Source organism: Schistocerca serialis, chromosome 2 (assembly GCF_023864345.2).
Source record: "Schistocerca serialis cubense isolate TAMUIC-IGC-003099 chromosome 2, iqSchSeri2.2, whole genome shotgun sequence".
In the NCBI taxonomy this organism is placed as follows: Eukaryota; Metazoa; Arthropoda; class Insecta; order Orthoptera; family Acrididae; genus Schistocerca; species Schistocerca serialis.
The window spans coordinates 444,587,981-444,608,903 of NC_064639.1; the positions used below are offsets into that span (position 1 = coordinate 444,587,981).

A 20,923-nucleotide genomic window follows, 5' to 3' on the forward strand; every position below is an offset into this window, starting at 1 on the left:
GAGAGGGGGCAGGAGAAGTTCGAAAGAGAGAGGGGGAGAAGGTGGCGAGTGATATTAGGGAGGAAGATATGCACAGGGGAGGAGGAAAGGGGGAGGAGGAGATGGAGGTGAACAGAGAGAGGGGTAGGGGGAGGCGGAGGTGGACGGATAGAGGGGGAGGGTAAGATTTATTTAGAAGGGAAGGTGACGATGGACAAAGCAGGGGGAGAAGGAAATAATAGCTCTGAGCACTATGGGACTTAACTTCTAAGGTCGTCAGTCCCCTAGAACTTAGAACTACTTAAACCTAACTAACCTAAGGACATCACACAAATCCATGCCCGAGACAGGATTCGAACCTGCGACCGTAGCGGTCACGCGGTTCCAGACTGTAGCGCCTTTAACCGCTTGGCCACACCGGCCGGCAAGAGAGAAGGAAATAGAGAGGGGGGAAGAACCTATGGAGATAGAGAGAGAGAGAGAGAGAGAGAGAGGAGAAGATGGACAGAGAGTGATAAGCGGAGGAGGTGGACAGATAAGATAGAAGGGACCAGGGAGATGATCAGAGAGGGGGGGGGGGGGGGTGGCAGGAGATGGACAGAGAAGGCGGGATGGAGGAGAGGGCCTAATAGAAGATTGGAATAAATACACACCCGGGCAACGCCGGTTACTCAGCTAATCATGGTATAAAATAGAGGTACTGCTGAGCCATATTTGCAGCAAGATTATGATATGAAAATGATGTAGCCTTCAGTCGTACATTATACATGTTACTGACAGAAGTACGTGGAAACTGGTTCTCATTATGTCATTCTAGAAGGAACTCTGAACTGTAGAACGATATTACCCTAGACGGACTTTACTCCTATTTGACTTTCGAAGCACTGTCGCCAGAAATTAGTCGTCCATACAGTGGAAAACGTTGAATAGGATTTCATACTGTGAGATGTAGTCACAATCGGATGCTCACCGTTAAATAGATACGAGAAAAATTGCAATAATTCAGAAACAAGCCCTAAAAGGTTTTACGATTCCTACAGCCCAACCATTGTATGCATATGCTGGTTATTTGTGAGGATTTGAAACATTCTCCAACTCAGCTACACTGATGTTCAGTGGATCAGATGAGAGATGGGGGATGTGCCACATAGTCGATGCTGATTTCGATTTCGTCATCGACACCTAAACATCGATGACCGATAATAATTAACTACAAAACATCGATGTTAAATGATGAATTTTTAAAACCGCGGGAAAAGCAGTTGGTTGGTCGGTTACGTTTTTCATAAACAGCCTTTTTCAATCCACCCCAGGCTTGTTCTATAGGGTTCATGTCTGGAGAACATGCTGGCCACTCAAGACGAGCGATGTTGTTATCCTGAAGGAAGTCATTCACAAGATGAGCACGATGGGGGCGCGAATTGTCGCCCATGAAGACGAATGCCTCGCCAATATGCTGCCGATATGATTGTACGAGATGCATTCAAGTTCTAAGGCCTCCGATTTTTTTTCCAATTAACTATTCACCCGAAATCGATGAAACTGGCGTTACTTCTCGACGTAATCGCCCTGCAGACGTACACATTTTTCACAACGCTGGCGCCATGATTCCATGGCAGCGGCGAAGGCTTCTTTAGGAGTCTGTTTTGACCACTGGAAAATCGCTGAGGCAATAGCAGCACGGCTGGTGAACGTGCGACCACGGAGAGTGTCATTCATTGTTGGAAAAAGCCAAAAGTCACTAGGAGCCAGGTCAGGTGAGTAGGGAGCATGAGGAATCACTTCAAAGTTGTTATCACGAAGAAACTGTTGCGTAACGTTAGCTCGATGTGCGGGTGCGTTGTCTTGGTGAAACAGCACACGCGCAGCCCTTCCCGGACGTTTTTGTTGCAGTGCAGGAAGGAATTTGTTCTTCAAAACATTTTCGTAGGATGCACCTGTTACCGTAGTGCCCTTTGGAACGCAATGGGTAAGGATTACGCCCTCGATGTCCCAGAACATGGACACCATCATTTTTTCAGCACTGGCGGTTACTCGAAATTTTTTTGGTGGCGATGAATCTGTGTGCTTCCATTGAGCTGACTGGCGCTTTGTTTCTGGATTGAAAAATGGCATCCACGTATCATCCATTGTCACAACCGACGAAAAGAAAGTCCCATTCATGCTGTCGTTGCGCGTCAACATTGCTTGGCAACATGCCACACGGGCAGCCATGTGGTCGTCCGTCAGCATTCGTGGCACCCACCTGGATGACACTTTTCGCATTTTCAGGTCGTCATGCAGGACTGTGTGCACAGAACCCACAGAAATGCCAACTCTGGAGGCGATCTGTTCAACAGTCATTCGGCGATCCCCCAAAACAATTCTCTCCACTTTCTCGATCATGTCGTCAGACCGGCTTGTGCGAGCCCGAGGTTGTTTCGGTTTGTTGTCACACGATGTTCTGCCTTCAATAAACTGTTGCACCCACGAACGAACTTTCGACACATCCATAACACCATCACCACATGTCTCCTTCAACTGTCTATGAATTTCAATTGGTTTCACACCACGCAAATTCAGAAAACGAAAGATTGCACGCTGTTCAAGTAAGGAAAACGTCGCCATTTTAAGTGTTTAAAACAGTTCTCATTCTCGCCGCTGGCGGTAAAATTCCATCTGCCGTACGGTGCTGCCATCTCTGGGACGTATTGACAATGAACGTGGCCTTATTTTAAAACAATGCACTGTTTCTATCTCTTTACAGTCCAGAGAAAAAAAATCAGAGGCCTTAGAACTTGAATGCACCTCGTACTATCGGCCGGAGGATGGCATTCACATATCGTACAGCCGTTACGGCGCCTTCTATGACCGCCAACGGCGTACGTCGGCTCCACATAATGCCATCCCAAAACAGCAGGGAACCTCCACCTTGCTGCACTCGCTGGACAGTGTGTCTAGGACGTTCAGCCTGACGGGGTTGCCCCTAAACACGTCTCCGATGATTGTCTCGTTGAAGGAATATGCGGCACTCATCGGTGAAGAGAACGTGATGCCGATCCTGAGCGGCCCATTTGGCATGTTGTTGGGCCCATCTGTTCCGCGCTGCATGGTGTCGTAGTTGCAAAGGTGGATCTGGCCTTGTACGTCGGGAGTGAAGTTGCGCATCATGCAACTTATTGCGCACAGTTTGAGTCGTAACACGACGTCCTGTGGCTGCACGAAAAGCATTATTCATCAAAGTGGCGTTGCTGTCAGGTTTTCTCCGAGCCATAATCCGTAGGTAGCGGTCATCCACTGCAGTAGTAGCCGTTGGGCGGCCTAAGCGAGACATATCATCGACAGTTCCTGTCTCTCTGTATCTCCTCCATGTCCGAACAACATCGCTTTGGTTCACTACGAGACTCCTGGACACTTCGCTTATTGAGAGTCCTTCCTGGCACAAAGTAACAATGCGGACGCGATCGAAACGCGGTATTAACCGTCTAGGCATGGTTGAACTATAGACAACACGAACCATGTGCCTCCTTCCTGGTGGAATGGCTGGAACTGATAGGCTATCGGACCCCCTCCGTCTAATAGGCGCTGCTCATGCATGGTTGTTTGCATCTTTGGGCGGGTTTAGTGACATCTGTGAACAGTCAAAGGGACTGTGTCTGTGATACAATATCCACAGTTAACGTCTATCTTTAGGGGTTCTGGGAAGTGGGGTGATGGAAAACTTTTTTTGATGTGTGTATATCCCACCCAGTTCATAGGTAAAAATTATTTATAGGAAGCCTAGTGTCTTCGGCCTACAGTTGAGGGTTACGTTTTAATTGAACGTACAGTTGTATACTGAACTCCACATATCGAATATACCCTAGTACTTCATATCTCAGTTAAGCTTTTTTTTTTTGAGTCGTCAGTCTTCGAATTGGTTTGATGCGGCCCGCCACGAATTCCTCTCCTCTTCATCCCAGTGTAGTGCAACTCGCAACCGACCTCCTCAATTATTTGGTTGATGTATTCCAATTTCCGTCTTGCTCTACAGTTTTTACCCTCTACAGCTTCCTCAAGTAGTTAGTTAAGTATGTCTGAACAAATCATTTCGTGTTCTAGTTTATAGTGCATCTGTTCCACATATGATTACCATACATAGTCGTATGAGCACAAGTTTGAATTAGGGGAACAAAGGGGAAAACTACATTTCAGTCAGATCTAGGCATGAATCTAACTATGGCGTTTTGAGAGAAGTGGTTTATGGGTAGAGTCCATCTTATTACATATTATTTTCAATACACGTTAAAAGTGAGGTAACATTAACTCTTTTGGGAACCCCGAACGTAAAACGAAAAAAATTACATGTTTCATATTATTCCTGAGTGCTGTACTGAAATGTTTCTCTGACTCTACTCTCCAGTGAGTACCTAGTAGTGTTGAGTGTACATAAGCAGGCGTCAGTTTAAGAATATTAAAGAGGAACTTCGTGATAACCACGTTTTTCCTTGGAAGACATGGAAGACAGTAAACGCGCTGAGGGCTATAGTGATACGATGTAAGCAGAAACTGATGTAGTGGTGAAACATCAGAGGGGCCACCCTGTGAATACAGAGAACTAGCAGACAAATAAAAGCACTTTGATTGAAGGAGGCTGCACAAATTTGCCTTTACGGTCGATCTACTCAAAGTCAAAGAAATAGCTATTCATATTAAAACTTGAGGCTGCACGAACTATTGGATCTGTCTTGTGTGTTTAGCTACAGCACTTCTTCTTGTGTAATTATAACTTTATTTCCTGCGCAGGTCCACTTTGTGTTCAATCCTTCTCTCATATTGGAATATGTTTCACCCAACAGCTAAATAAGAATATTCTTTGGTGTACTGGCCGCCCACCAGCAGGCCTGCTACCCCTCCACACGTGTGGTATGCGAGCGTACTGACCCGTATGACCTAAATCAGCGGAAGACTAGAGTTGCGCTGTAGCAGAACAATGGTTCGGTAATTTTGGCTCACGACATGAATATAGTAGGAAACGGTAGGATTACCGGTGGCATTGGTAGCATTGGTAGGGAAAGCAACATAAATGAATGTGTAAGAAACTTGAAGCAGTCGGTTTCTCTCTGTTTTATTTCACTCCTTTTTTATGCACATAATTACCACCGCACATCATTCACTGCTAGTCCATTCTGTATTCTGTATCCTTACAGAATAAAAATTACATTTTATAACACAAATTTGTTGATCGCTTAGCTTCTACACCTTTATGTAACCAAAGCAATTACTTTTGCTGTAAGTACAGTTTACATGCACGAACATAAAAAATATGTAGAATTATCGTTCTTATTTTGAACTCAATAGAACTTTCTTCATCGTGATCAAAGGCAAGAGTTTCCCATTATTACTGATAAATGTGGAAGTTTTTTTATGAATTGCAGAAACATGTTTGATATAATTCAACGAAGTATTGAAGCGATGTTTGATATGTTATTGTTTTGTGGTTTTTTATGTCATTTTACAGTTTTTGTGAGGAAATTGGGTTTTGTAGCGTTATGTGATAAATCAGTAGTGTTTACTTGATTTTTACTTCTGATTCACGTTAAAAATCGACGATTTTCTTATAAAACCTGAATCAAACATCGACAATTTCAATTTTGCTATGGATACTATTTACTTTTCAGTAATAGTCAGGAGGATAGCCACGTAAAACAAAAATGCTCTGTAGGTTACCGTCCCTGTATACAGGATGGAGAAAAATTGTGTCACGAAATTTTAACCCTGGATAGCTGATGGCAGTAGGAACCAAAATTAATAATGTCGTGTAGGTCGACAACGCATCATTTTTAAAGTACGGAAACTTGGCGCCACTCGCTCCGATTGGCCATGGAATTGCCCTGCTGCCGTTCGTCTGTTTACGGGCAGCGCTATGGTTGTCGGGCACACATACAAACGTCCCTCGCCCCTTAAACTGCCCCAAAGTGTTACGCACACGTGTCGAATAGGGCTTGTTGTTTGTCTCCACCTCACGTCAGAGGCATTCACACGTAAACTTCGCTTCGGAGCACACACACCACCTGCGATTTAGTCATACAGAAAGCACAGCGGCACCGTACTCGTTTGGTTTTTGTTTATGGACAAGTCGACGGTAATGCACATGAAGCTCGACGGTTGTATGAGAAACCATACCCAACAAGACGCCACCCACACGCGCAAACGTTTACAGCAGTTCACCGGCGACTTGGCGAAACAGACTCGTTAGTGGGATATGATGGTGATGCTGAAAGACCTCGAACACGACGTGAATCTGCATTTGAAGGGACTGTTCTCGAGCGCTTCGAGGAAGCACCTACGACAAGTACTCGAGCGGTTGGACACGACATGGGGTTCACTCATCGGTTACTCTGGGAGGTTTTGAGGGATGACGGCCAGCATCCATTTAGTTTCCACACTGTCCAAGACGTAAATCCTGTGGTGGACTAATGAACACAGGCTAGGGTTTTTCCGGTGGTTTCTGCGATGTGTTACAGGAGATCCCGACTTCCCCGCCATTGTGTTGTTTATCGACGAATGCACCTTCCATCGGTATGGACTTTAAACACTCGAAACGTTCATTACCGGGCAAGGGGAAATCCTCACGTGACATCACGACCATCTGATTGGGCCGGTCCGCCTATCTCCTCGACTTGCCGGGGCAAATTACCTTCACTTTTTGCAAGAAACTCTACCCGGCCTGTTGAAAGATTTTCCACTGGACATATGGCTACGGATGTGGTTGCAGCATGATGGGACTCCCGCACATAACTGTCGTGCTGTGCGCGGATATTTAAATGAACTCTTCGACGGCCAGGTAATTAGCAGAGGTGCTCGTAGGACATGGCCCCCGCGATTGCCAGGCCTCATGCCATCGAACTTTTTCCTGTGGGGATTCTTCAAAGTTCTAGTTCACACACCGGGACGCGAACCACCTACAAACGAAGAGGAATTAATGGATCGCATTGAACATGCCGCCAATCACATCAGGGCAAAGCCAGGAATCTTTGAAAGAGTTCGGCAAAACATAGTTCGACGTTAGCAAGCTTGTGTCGCGTCAGAGGGTCGCCAGATCGACCACTCGCTTTAAGTAAACAAAGTCCTAGCTACAAAAGAGGCCCTTTTCAGGGCCGACACAATTTGTAAAATATTTTCTGTACGCGAACTAACAGCTATTCACGGGTTTCTTCTTGGTACGTCTTATCATAAAACGTCAAAGGATGTGTCGGGACGCCGGCGGATTCGCCCCCAGAGTGGAAAGCTGGCTCGCTACGACCGAGCGTGCGGGCCGCCTTGGATGCATCGCGATCTGCGACAGGCAAAGCATTCGCGGTCATGCGTTGTCCGGAGCATACGGCAACAGGGCAATCCCGCGGCCAATGGGAGCGAGTGTCACCAAGTTTCAGTAGTTTAAAAATTGTGCGTTGTCGACCTACCCAACATTAGTGCTTTTGGCTCCTACTGGTATCAGCTATCCAGGGTTGAAATTTCGTGACACAATTTGTCTCAGTTTTTAGACAGTTAACCGCTTCCGGTTTTTGGGGAATCTAGTAAGTATGAATTAGGGGAACAAAGGGGAAAACTGATCACAACCGGAAAGGAAGCGATCGTTATCAGCTAACGCCGGCTAGGTACGCAACACATCTAACGTACAGGTAAAACGGTATGATAACCGATCGAAGCTGATAGGAAAATTGACACAGTCATCGCTTACTAACAATAGTGTACGGTAGTCCATGGTAGTTTTACAACTCTACAGATGACAGAACTACATTCGTACGTACTGACTAGGCCAGGTGGAAACAGTGCGATTGCTGCTAGAGGGCGCCAGCCCTTCGGAGACGAATACTTCTGCAAGACACTTCATCTCAAATTGTTCCTGTAGACTAGTATCTCTACGCTGTCTGTGTTTATAGGGCGGCCCAGTATTGCTCTAAACCAGTCTTCTGCCGAGCCCCAAGCTGGCTGCATCTGCAGTTCTTCAATCACGGTCCCAATTGGAAACTTCACTAGGTATGACGCCGTGCCACTTCAGCTGTCGTCAAACTACAGAGCCGTCTGGATCTGTCTTCCCCTTCATGATAACTTTGCACCTGCTTTGGAGATGACCAGGAACTTGTTATCGACTTTGACCTTCACTACATTACTTTTTTCTACTTCAAAGTCAATATCGAACTTCGTGTGCTTCATCATTACGGTCTTCAGCCCAAATTCAGACTTGTGCAAATTCAGTGCTGATCACAAACTTTCGCAAACTATTGTAGAGAAGCTTTTGGTTGATTCATCCATACAAATTATAAAAATGTATTTATGTATGTATATATGTATGTACATATGTTCAACATTTCCTCCTAAACTACTGGACTGATCTAAACCAAGCTTGGTACATGTATCATTTCCTGTCTGGAAAGCATCACCATGGGTATGAACACCACGCACCTGTCAGAGAGGTTGGGATGAGGATGGAAAGCAGCGTAGTCCACAACGTGAGGATACCCATACTTCAGCCATCCAGTACTTAAAAATGTAAGCACCTTTACTCAACTTTTTCTCGCTCAAGACCCCCACAGAGTGATGAAAGGGAAAAAGTTTATCACTTACTGCATTTTCGTTGTTCTTGCACTAAAACTGCCACATGAAGCACGATGTTTTGATCTATTACCTACTTACTACTAATTGTATTCGTAACGCAGTTTTCAGACCGTATTCACATTCACCAATGAATGTACTAGATAAATTACATCATTGTACGACACTTAGTTAAAGAGATACGACGCCATAAACACTAAGATGCGTGAGTAACTCCCGCATCATGCATGGTGTTTTAATTTATTACTTCATTACTATTAACTCTATTCGCAACACATTTCGCAGACGGTATCCACGTATGCCGCTGAATATACCTACAAAAATATATCGTTATACAACATACAGTACAGGATGTATGACGTCACAAACATTGAGTTGCTCGAAAATGAAACTGCAGGGCGACATATGTCTACAGATATCGTGAAATACGCTAAATATGTGTGAAACATATTTGACTTGTGCGTATGTGGGCGAAGCCACAGGCAAATAGCTCATACTAAACACGTGAAATGATTTCAATCAAATTTGGTACACACATTAGTTACAATCTGGAAAGAAATACTGTAGGTGTAAGAACTACCAGCATTCTATTGGGCTGAGTGCCATAATGTGGAGATAGAAGGGGGGTGAACAGATGGACAGACAGCAAGGGGAAGGAGGAGATATGCACAATTAGGTGGAAGAGGAGATGGATAGAGATAGAGGTGGGAGAATGGACAGAGAGAGGGGAGGACGTGGACAGAAAAAGGAAAGAGGATGGGGAGGAAGATATAAGCAGAGAGAAGATGGAGGGAAGGGGGGGGGGGAGAAGATTAACAGACAGAAGGAGAGGAGGAAATTAACAGAGGAAGGGAAGAAGAGGTGATCGACAGAGATAGGTGAGAGGAGGAGATGGAGACAAAACGGAAAGGAAGGAGGTGAACAGGGAGAGGAAGTTGGAGGAGATGGACCGAGAGAGATGAGGACGAGGAGGGGGAGAGTGGGGAGGAGGAGATAGAGAGTGAGAGGGGAAGGTGGACATTGACAAAGAGAGGGGAAGGAAGATCGAATTAGAGGGGCAGGAAAAGATGGACAGATGGGGAGGAACAGATGGACAGAGGGTGGTGGAGCAGATTGACAAAGAGGAGAATGGGTGGTGCAGGTGGACAGGGAGAGGTAGAGGGCTGAGATAGTCAAAGAGATGAGTGGAATGAATACGTACACCGGGTACTCTTCTATTATTAATGAAACTGTTCTACATTGTTTATCTGGGTTGTGTTCTCATTGCACCTCAACCGCCACAAGACGTATCACATTTCTTTGCTGGTTACTTGTACTCGCACCCACCGCAGTGACAACAAATTATATAAAGACTGGAAAGAATGTCATATATTTATTATTTATCCTCGAGCTCCTTTAAATATCAAAAGCACTTTTACTATACCATGCCACCGCAATGCTTTACTCATGTTTTGTATCCGCCATCTGCTATGAAGTAAATAACTACAAGATAAATATTTATTTGGGCCTCGCTATTTTCGAAGCATGAGATTACATACCGACATTTTTGAAATCTTTAGCAAAATTTGTAATTATATAACTATGTTTAATTTACTTATATAGTTGGCGGCTTTAAAATAGTAATTTGCAAAGTATTGGATCTGAGAAGGTCATTTCTTACCTGGACCACCTGGGAACTGAGTAGTCGGACCATTGTAGGCAAACTGGTAGTAGTACAGAGGCTCTGAAGAGTACTGGGCCATGTTTCTGATCGCAGCGTCCACTCCTTCCACAAAAAAGAGATGCGAACTCAGCTGGAAGAGAAAATCGCAGAGACGTCAACGAAATTACTATACGTTTATCTCACGTACTTCTTTCTTCTAGTCGTCGGTTAACTTAATGACATTGTGAGCAATTGGTCGTGAGATAACTTTTTAGCTATCGCTTACTGTAATAATAAACGTCTCTTTAAGTCAGCTTACTAGGTTACAAAACCAAACTTATGATTGTTACACAAGTATTGCGTGTTTTCTGTTCTTAATTCTGCCAAGAACCAAAGTAACAGCCTATTAAAACAAGACTAAACACTGTTTCTTCACTAACCTTACGCGTGTGTGCACTGTGTATAGCGGCCATCAAAAAGGATTGTGTTCTGACTATAAAGCATGAATTACGCCGACTATTCTCTTAGCTTTGCTAATTCGAAGTCAAATTACTAGAATTTTTACCTGCTTTCTTGCCGTACTTTGCTTTCATCGGCATACGATAGCGCGGAGTTAATGACACCTGCATTATTTCGATTTTAGCTGCCATCTTACCCGGAAAGATTTTAAAAGGCTTTTTTCTTCTCTTCAGTGGGACAGGCAAAGATAACAGTAGACATCATCGACGGCAGTCTGAAGAGCCATGGATGCGGCATGAGCTTATAGGGAGTGTTGAGAAGGGAACAAGCCTCAACGTTAAGTGCAATTTCTTTCGTTCCGCGTAAAAATGACGGGAACAAAAGCCAGCATCCAAATGCAACCTTCGTCACTCCTCATGCGGTGGCCTCCGAATTACATATGTAGATGTAATACACCTTGTGAGACAATCTCAGACGTGCAGTATGACAATGATAGGGGATTATTACTTCGCTGCCGAAAACGATACGAATTTGTAACAGTTGCTATTACCTAGTGCACCTGTCCATCATAGCTAGAGAAAAAATTGTTAAAATAACTTGGCGAAACTCTTACCTTGTTCGACGTAAATACCTACTCGAAACTGTCATTATTCGCGCTCATAATCTATGAAATCACTGCACTATAATCTGCCTTAAACATTCAATCACGAAAGTGCAACGTGATCGTACTTCATTCACAACCCGCCGTCGTATTTCATGTGACAGTTTTTAGATCATATTTATGGTTTTTCATCGAACTCAGAGTGCATTGGTACGAAAATTGTTTCAATGTTTCCAGGCGAAAAAAATTGTAACAAATTTCAATTTATTTTTCACACGAATTACTACATGGAGCTGCATTAAAACAAAACAAAAATAATACCTCTCGTGTAACATTTATCACTGTCTAGAAAAATAGCTTTTTAAAAAATTTCATGTGTAAGTAAATAAGTCTTGTTCATATTGCGGGGGAATACTTTTCTTAGTATCCCTCAAGAAAAGATTGAGCAGAATACGGCGTATCTCTCAGAGGAACAAAGTGACCTCAAGGGCTGGTAGATCACGTTCGGATAACATCCACTGTCCTATATTAGCAACTGGAAAGAATAGAGCTAGTAACAGAGAAATGCATATGACTTTTGTGGATTTGAAAAAAGCGTACAACACCATACCAAGCTCTGAGACTGCATCTGCCATGAACAGATTAAAAGTAAGTGATAAGTGAATTAATATAATCATGAGAAAGTACAAGGAGACAGAAGCCAAAGTAAAGATTGGAAAATGAAAAACAGAAAGCTTTAGAACCACTAAATATCTTAAGCTTAGTTGTAGATTGTCACTTTTACTTTTTAAGATATACACAGAGCAAGCGCTAAAGGCATGGTAGAAAAATTGTTAAGGACTAAGTATGTTAATTGGACAGGACGGAATGCATTCACAATTTTTTTTGCAGATGACGCAATCATTTTCGAAAACAGCAGACAAGAGATGGAACACATCTTACACTACTGGCCATTAAAATTGCTAAACCAAGAAGAAATGCAGATGATAAATGGGTATTCATTGGACAAATATATTGTGCTAGAACTGACATGTGATTACATTTTCACGCAATTTGTGTGCATAGATCCTCAGAAATCAGTACCCAGAACAACCACCTCTGGCCTACTAACGGCCTTGATACGCCTGGGCATTGAGTCAAACAGAGCTTGGGTGGCGTGTTCAGGTACAACTGTCCATGCAGCTTCAACATGATACCACAGTTCATCAAGAGTAGTGACTGGCGTATTGTGACGAGCCAGTTGCTCGGTCACCATTGACCAGACGTTTTCAATTAGTGAGAGATCTGGAGAATATGCTGGCCAGGGCAGCAGTCGAACATTTTCTGTATCCAGAAAGACCCGTACAGGACCTGCAACATGCGGTCGTGCAGTATCCTGCTGAAATGTAGGGTTTCGCAGGGATCGAATGAAGGGTAGAGCCACGGGTCGTAACACATCTGAAATGTAGCGTCCACTGTTCAAAGTGTCGTCAATGCGAATAAGAGTTGACCGAGACGTGTAACCAATGGCACCCCATACCAACATCCCAGGTGATACGCCAGTATGGCGATGACGAATACACGCTTCCAACGTGCGTTCACCGCGATATCTCCAAACGCAAATGCGACCATCATGATGCTGTAAACAGAACCTGGATTCATCCGAAAAAATGACGTTTTGCCATTCGTGCACCCGGGTTCATCGTTGAGTACACCATCGCAGGCGCTCCTGTCTGTGATGCAGCGTCAAGGGTAACCGCAGCCATGGTCTCCGAGCTGATAGTCCATCCTGCTGCAAACGTCGTCGAACTGATCGTGCAGATGGTTGTTGTCTTGAAAACGTCCCCATTGTTGACTCAGGGATAGAGACGTGGCTGCACGATCCCTTACAGCCATGCGGATAAGATGCCTGTCATCTCGACTGCTAGTGATATGAGGCCGTTGGGATCCAGCACGGCGTTCCGTATTACCCTCCTGAACCCACCGATTCCATATTCTGCTAACAGTCATTGGATCTCGACCAAAGCGAGCAGCAATGTCGCGATACGATAAACCGCATTTGCGATAGGCTAAAATCCGACCTTTATCAAAGTCGGAAACGTGATGGTACGCATTTCTCCTCCTTACACGGGGCATCACAACAACGTTTCACCAGCCAACGCCGGTAAGCTGCTGTTTGTGTATGAGAAATCGGTTGGAAACTTTCCTCAGGTCAGCACGTTGTAGGTGTCGCCACCGGCGCCAGCCTTGTGTGAATGCTCTGAAAAGCTAATCATTTGCATATCTCAGCATCTTCTTCCTGTCGGTTAAATTTCGCGTCTGTAGCACGTCATCTTCGTGGTGTAGCAATTTTAATGGCCAGCAGTATAGATAAGTTGCAGAAGTAATACACAAGATCAGGTCAAAAAATTAATTCTGATAAGATACAACAGATGCGTTTTTCTGAAACAGGAACTGATTTAGTTCTCGAAGGTTGGAAATTAAAAACCGATAGTTTCAAGTATTTGGTTTCTGTTATATCCAGTGGCGGAACCTGCGACAGAAATGTTGACACGAAATCAGCGATGACTGAACGAGCGAAAAAGCTGAGAACAATAATATTATTTAACAGAATGAAAAAGGATATTCCGTAGTGTCATTGAGAATACAGCTACTTATGCTGCAGAAATGTGGCCACTTAGGATAAAAAATGAGATAAGTTAGGATAATGGAATTAGATTTCATGACAAGATGCCTCCAGATCAACCGTGAAAATAAAATAAAAAAATCTAAAAAGGAGAAAAATGGAAGTGACACAGTCCATAACGAGCAGACTGGAGAATAAAAGTCTGCAGTGGTTTGCGCATGATAAAGGAATGAACAATGACAGGTGGCTTAAGAAGATGGTAATGTGGGTCCAGAGAAGAACTAAGAGTGGAATCGTGGGAATTCTATATTGATTGTACAGTGGTTGAGGAGGGGTTAACAGCTTTCACGATTGGATCACTTGTAGTGGTACAAGTCGAAGAAGAAGTAAAGAAAATAAACCTAGTATAGAATTTTCACATTTTAAGTTGTACTGCAAGGGATAAAGAGCAATTGGCAATACTAGTCGTGGGTTCTGTCCAGTGACACCGACAAACGTGTTAAACAACACGGAGATCATGTGGCGCCTGTAACGTTTCATCAATAGCGATTTATTCAAACGCAAGAGACACAGTTTTGATTACTAGGATTTACTACATCGCGGAACAAATACTTCGAATTACAACTATTATGATTAGTCACATATAAATAAGATGGACATTTCTTGGAAGGAAGAAGAACCGAATATTATAAGAACAAGCTCTACTGCTGTAATGCACATCACGAAACACAGTACAAGTAAAAATAAATATTAGTCATAAATAAACGTTAGCTAGTGTCGGAAAATTCACTTTACTTGCACTATCTTTTACTATCTTTTCAAAAGTGTCTGGACATCTGTTACTGGACATTAATACGTGAGATGTCCAACCTTTGCCTCTACGACGGATTCAACTCTGCTGAGAACACTTTCAGTGAGGGGTCTGAATGTTTGTTGTGTGACGGCAGCATTTGCCTAAAAGCATGTTGGCTTACAGGTGAAAGTACTGTACCGCCCCCGCATGGCACGGTTAGCATCCTGAACGTACGGTCGGACAACATGTCTGGCGTATCGATAATTTTGTCTGCGGGCCATTGCGTATAGTCATGATTAAAATTCAGGGAATAACGTAAGCAGAAAATATAAATTTATATCCTCACTCTATTGTCGCTTTAAACATTGCAAGTAATACTTTGAAAACCCATTTTCAGAGATTTCATCAGCACATTTGAATCATTAGAATTAATTTACATTTTCTCTCGGAGAAGTTTAGATAACGAAAATAACAAATTCTTTTTCAAGGAAACCAAAATGTACTGGATATCTGCAATTTTAAAAGTATCATACATTTCTGATTAAGATGCATGTACGTGCAGTGGTAATTCCTTCAGATAACAGTGTTCACCGCTTAAGTGATTACAACATAACTAGAGAGAAAGATGAGTTTTTAGTATGATACTTAGCGGTCCTGACTTACCAGAGCCGTGGTGTAGTTTTTCTGCAGTGTAATGTCACTGTCGTTGTAATAGAACTGTTTTATTGACTGAGCAGCGCCTAGCTGTTCCTCCCTCGTCGGAAGTCGCAGATCACAAGCTATTGTTTCGTCAAAGCTTTGACTTAGTTTCGACACTTGTTCTTCTGTGGACAACTGCCCACCAGCTGAAATAAATGCAGTTTACTCAGAGCCAAATGATCTGACAAGAGAGATGAAAATACAAACTTTTACAAAAATCGAATATGAATAGTCTCTGTAAACAAACTGCACTGATATGTAAACAAGGGAATACAGCAAGGCCCGACTCCAGCCGTCTGCTTTGAGCCTTGAACGTCATATTTCGAAAAAAGAGCGTAGTTTGGAAGAGGTACGGAGACAACCACAGATAAAATTTAATAATAGGCCAATTACATACTTCAAGATGGTGACCATAAGATACATCACGGTCGATAACAAATATGAAATACGTGCGAAATATTTCAGTCCGCTATTGACATGAGAGTAACGGGACAAAAGCAGGCATTAAAAGGTTCTGGGAAGGGACAGAAAAAGTAGTAAAGCTAAGATTATTCCAAAGTAACGAAACAACCTAAAAATAACGCAGACGAATACGTCTACAATAATCATAACGAAAAAAGGTAGAAAACCCAAAACTGGAATCGAATGATACGACAGCGATACCAAACGTGCCGCCCCCTCCCCCCACCCCCCTCCCACACACACACAAAACAAGAAGATAATCGAAAAACAACACACATGAATTTCTCCAGAACAGAGGGAACGAAAAACGACAAAAATCGCACAATTACCGAACACACCCCCACAAAACAAAGACACAATCTAAAAATAACACGAACAAATTATTCAAGAATATAAGGAAAATAAGTTTAAAAAGAAACCTACACAACTGGAATTGCAGTGTACGATGGATTTCATTAATTTGTTTTTGTGAGTGGTGAGGTACCGCTATCGTCTACGTGTTGGCCCACCCTTATTATTATTAAGTAAATCGCTTCCGTTGCACGGCATTATGGTTTTCTTTAGTTAATTTGCATGAATATATGGGTTGCTTCCCTTCTCTGTAGGTCACCAGAGATCGGACTTCAGCATCTAGGGATGTGCAAAACAGTGCAACCGACACCCCACACCATACCCCAACGGGTAGGCTGCCCTGCACGACAGGCATTTTGTGTTAAGAGTACTATCAGCCTGTTATCACGATGTTTAGCATAGTGAAGGTTGAGGCAGACAGAACAGGCGATAGACTGGGACAGTTGGCAGGATGGGATGGATAGGGAAAGATGGACAGACAGATGGAGCAAGTAGGGGAGCAGCTTCAATAAATCACTGGGAGATGTGCTCTCAATATACACTGATGAACAGAGCGATCGGAATGTAATACTGACCGTCACGACATTCGTACACAACATATCGAAGCAAGGCACAACCGGCTTCTTAACCTCTTTTGCCTCACAGTCAAGAGGCTGGAACGACAAGGATCCATCGCTCTCCTTACAGCCGGACGGTACTCCAGATGACTGTGTGAAACACCTCATCACCAGGCCCAAAGAATTGATACAGTAGACCCGCATACTGACGCTGGACTCCCAGGAGGAACACCGCGAGCGCTGTAGCGCCAAGCAGCGGACAGTGACATGCAGCCCAGGATACTTGGTACCGATTTTTATGCCTGTGCTGGAAGCAGGATTATCGTTAAATTCACCAAAGCGCTAGTTTGGCCCGTTTTGTATCTTCGTCGCCTGTCAGAGATCGCTTATGTATAAAGTCGGGGATTAAAGCCCTTCATCAAGAAGACAAAAGCACAAGGAAATCGTTCACGTCCTCCGTAGAAAGGCCATCTACAATCCAGAGGTACCCGACAGGCGATAAAAGATGCGAGGAAACTGAAGACCTACTCGACGACTGTGAAGCTTCGACGGGAGGGACTACCTTCGGTCCTCTAGTGAAGAGGATCAGCCAGCGCTACCAAAAGTCAAACTACTAACAAGATCTATATCTAGGATGCTGTAGTGGGCTCCAATGAGAACTTTTGAAACAGCAGGTCGTTTTTTCTCCATGACAGAGATCAATGCCGCTAACTGCAGCACACACGTTGTGTCTTGTTGACAAATACAACACAGTGCCGGAAAAAAATTAGTGTGCCTAGAAACACGACGTCGATTTTGATCCGATGACGGCGTATTCCATCTGAAGGACAATAGATACACTGACAATGGTTTCAACTGCATCTGCCAACTGATAGCGCAGTGACATAGCTAACAGAGCACCTTTAACAGGGCATGCTCACAGCTAGAAAACGCAGAGTGGTGCAAACGTGTGAAACAAGCAGGCAACCCTGCAATTGATTGAAAGGGGTCAAATAGCGGCCTTCCGGGAGGCGGGAAGGTGCTTTTGCACAATTACCACACACGTTGGACGCGCTGGATCAGGTGTGCAACGATAATGGTATCAATGGTCATGTGAACATTTTGAGAGCTGTAGACGAGGTTCTGGACGTCCACTCGGCACAGACGCCTGCCAGGATCGTATGCGCAGTAGTGGCAATCGTATCGCTATCACAGTAGAGATAAGAGGACTTGTGAGCGCAGATGTGTCAACACGAACTGTTGCGAACTGGCTATTAGCTGTGGAACTTCGGACAAGCACACCTCTAGCCTGTCTTCCACTCACGCCACAAAATTGAAGTGCACGGCTCGACTGCTGCCTTGAGAGGATCAGTTGGAAGATCGAATGGAGTGCCGTTGTCTTCAGCGAAAGAAACAGATTCTGCATGCACGCAGGTCATGGTCGTTTGCGTCTACAATGTGACCTGGTGAGCGCTGTCGCGTAGAGTGCATTCATTCAAGACACACTGGCGCCACTCTAGTCCTTATGGTCAGGGGTGTGATAAGCCACAAACCTCCTCCACCTGTGGTGTTTCTGGAGGAAACACTAACCAGCGCTCGGTACGTGCAGAATGTTGTTAGACCCGTTCTTTCGCCGTTCTTGCTACAGGTAAGTAATGTGTTGTTCCAACGGATATTACTCGCTCACACACTACCCGTGAAACTTAACGTGCTCTGCAAGACGTGCAGCAACTTCCCTGACCAGCACGATCTCCGGACTTGTCTCCAGCCGAACACGTGTGTGATATGATGGGACGAGAAGTGAATCGTGCGACTCGTCAGCCAATAAGTCTTACAGAACAACGTGAACAGGTCGAGCAGACGTAGCATAACGTATCACAGGACAGTATTCGCCACCTGTCGGCTTGATGCCAGAATCAGAGCTTGCACAGCCGCCAGTGGCGGCCACACCACGTACTAATATGGGTGTTTCAGTTTGGGTCGATACATGGTACCTCAGAGCCACTTGTGCTATTGATCTCTAAATGTAATCATTTCATTTACTCAAAATGGTTCAAATGGCTCCGAGCACTATGGAACTTAACTTCTGAGGTCATCAGTCCCCTAGAACTGAGAACTACTTAAACCTAACTAACCTAAGGACATCACAAACATCCATGCCCGAGGCAGGATTCCAAACTGCGACCGTAGCGGTCGCGCGGTTCCAGACTGTAGCGCCTAGAACCGCTCGGCCACTCTGGGCGGCACATTTCCTCCATATGTACTGTTGTAACAATCAATCCTGAGTGAACTGGAACCTCTTAATTAATGTGCTGATTTTTTCCGGCAATGTATTTGTAATGTTTGTACATTCTGAACTATTCGATGTCTGTATAAATATACTGTTCAGAGGAGTTATCGGAATACGTAAATCAATGTCTGGGACGTTAAATATATCTTGATAGATTAGATAGCATAGCTTGATATCTTCACTTTCCACGTGGGTAACAATTAAAATAATTCTCCGGTTATTGGCTGTGTTATGCATTGCACTGTGAGGTTACTCTTCAGAAGGAAGTTAAGTACCAGTGTCCCAGTGCTTTCTAGTGAGGTACACATGTAGCAGCTATCATTTGAGTCCTTTTCATTCAACCAAGCACATACAGTCTGACATCTAAATGCAAGGGTGGTCTTTTCGATCCAAAAAGGATTGACTTTCGGTCACGTTGGTTCAGATACAGGGACACAGGCGAGTTGGACACGGTCGCCGACGCCTTACAGCCCCACGTGAAGGCCGATATCCAGTCATCTCCGCGCTGTGGTGACCTATGGGTTCCGCCAGAGCACTGCAAGACGATCTAAGAAAGGCTACTGCCGCCGCTGTGTCCGATCAGACTCTAATGAACAGGTTACAAGAAAGGATCTGAGGAACCGGACGTCCTGTTCGACTACCCCGCTTGACACTGTTGTTACATCTTGCAGTTAGCCTTCATTTTTGCCGTTCCCCTGTCAACTGGTAACTTCGTCACTGGCGAAACGTAGTATTCACAGACGAGTCCAGATATCTTCCGATGCAAGGTGATGGTCATGTTTTTGATGCGGAGGCCGGTGGTGAGCGGTACCTGCCAAGTGTTGTCCAGAAAGTCGACAGATTTCCAAGCTTTCGTGATGTTGTTGGGAGGCTTCAGTTTCGATAGCCATACGGATCTTGCCGTTGTCCATGGTCTCCTTACAATTAGGCAGTACATCGAACAGATGCTGTTGGACCATGAGGTGACTGCTGCATACGGCGGTGGCGCTGAATTCTTTCTAATGCGAGCGGAAGCAGGGAGGTCTTGGGAGGCCTGTCGATGGAATAATGGAATGGCCGGTGGTGAGTCCCGAACTAAGCCAAATCGTGTATATATGGGACATGCTTAACAGACGTGTTCGTGGTCGTCCTGTTCAACCACAGACTCTCCAAGAGCTCTCATGGGCTCTCATTGAAGAACGGGAACGGATGCCACACGGTGACCTTCGTAGACTTACATGGAATATGCCATGCAGATGTCAGGCAGCGATGAACGCTCACAGAGGGCATACACGTAAACATCACATCGGCAAACACGTAATTTAAGCTTTCACAGTCTAGTGAAAAGCAGCTCGGTTGACGGAATGAATTATTCTTTCAACTTTGTTTTCGATACCTGTCGGACTTTTCAATTCTTTGTGTGTAAACGATTGAAGATGTAATGATACTTTGTTGTGTACTTGATTTTTGAATGATAAAAGTATAATTTGGCGACATAGCCAGTCCCCAGCTATTGCTCAATAGAGTATGTCAGAATCCAAAAGTTATGTTCATCCCGCCGGCCGGTGTGGCCGAGCGGTTCTAGGCGCTTCAGTCTGGAACCGCGCGAACGCTACGGTCGCAGGTTCGAATCCTGCCTCCGGCATGGATGTGTGTGATGTCCTTAGGTTAGTTAGGTTTAAGTAGTTCTAAGTTCTAGGGGACTGATGACCTCTGATGTTAAGTTCCATAGTGCTCAGAGCCATTTGAACTATTTTATGTTTATCCCATTTTTTCAGCTCTGGAACAGCTATCCGGACTATTCGATATTTGTATAAATAGCTGCACTCTATGCAGTGGAGGTCAGATCTGTTCTGAATTTACAATGGTGTGAGTAATAAATGCGCTTTCAATTGCTATGTGTTGAATTTCATTGACGATCCTGTATACGGACATGGAGCGACGGTGTTT

At 44.3% G+C, this 20,923-nt stretch overlaps 1 protein-coding gene across 3 annotated transcripts in view; it reads right to left on the reverse strand.

Moving 5' to 3' along the window:
• The window catches only part of LOC126457325 (esterase FE4-like), a 112,316-nt gene that overhangs the window by 18,751 nt on the left and 72,642 nt on the right, over window positions 1–20,923 (reverse strand). For all 3 annotated transcript variants that reach the window (XM_050093521.1, XM_050093523.1, XM_050093522.1), the window contains exons 9-10: window positions 15,320–15,501; window positions 10,217–10,349 (exon numbers count right to left, since the gene is read on the reverse strand). In XM_050093521.1, coding sequence (XP_049949478.1) covers window positions 10,217–10,349; window positions 15,320–15,501 — 315 coding nt within the window. The remainder of the gene's footprint in view (window positions 1–10,216; window positions 10,350–15,319; window positions 15,502–20,923) is intronic.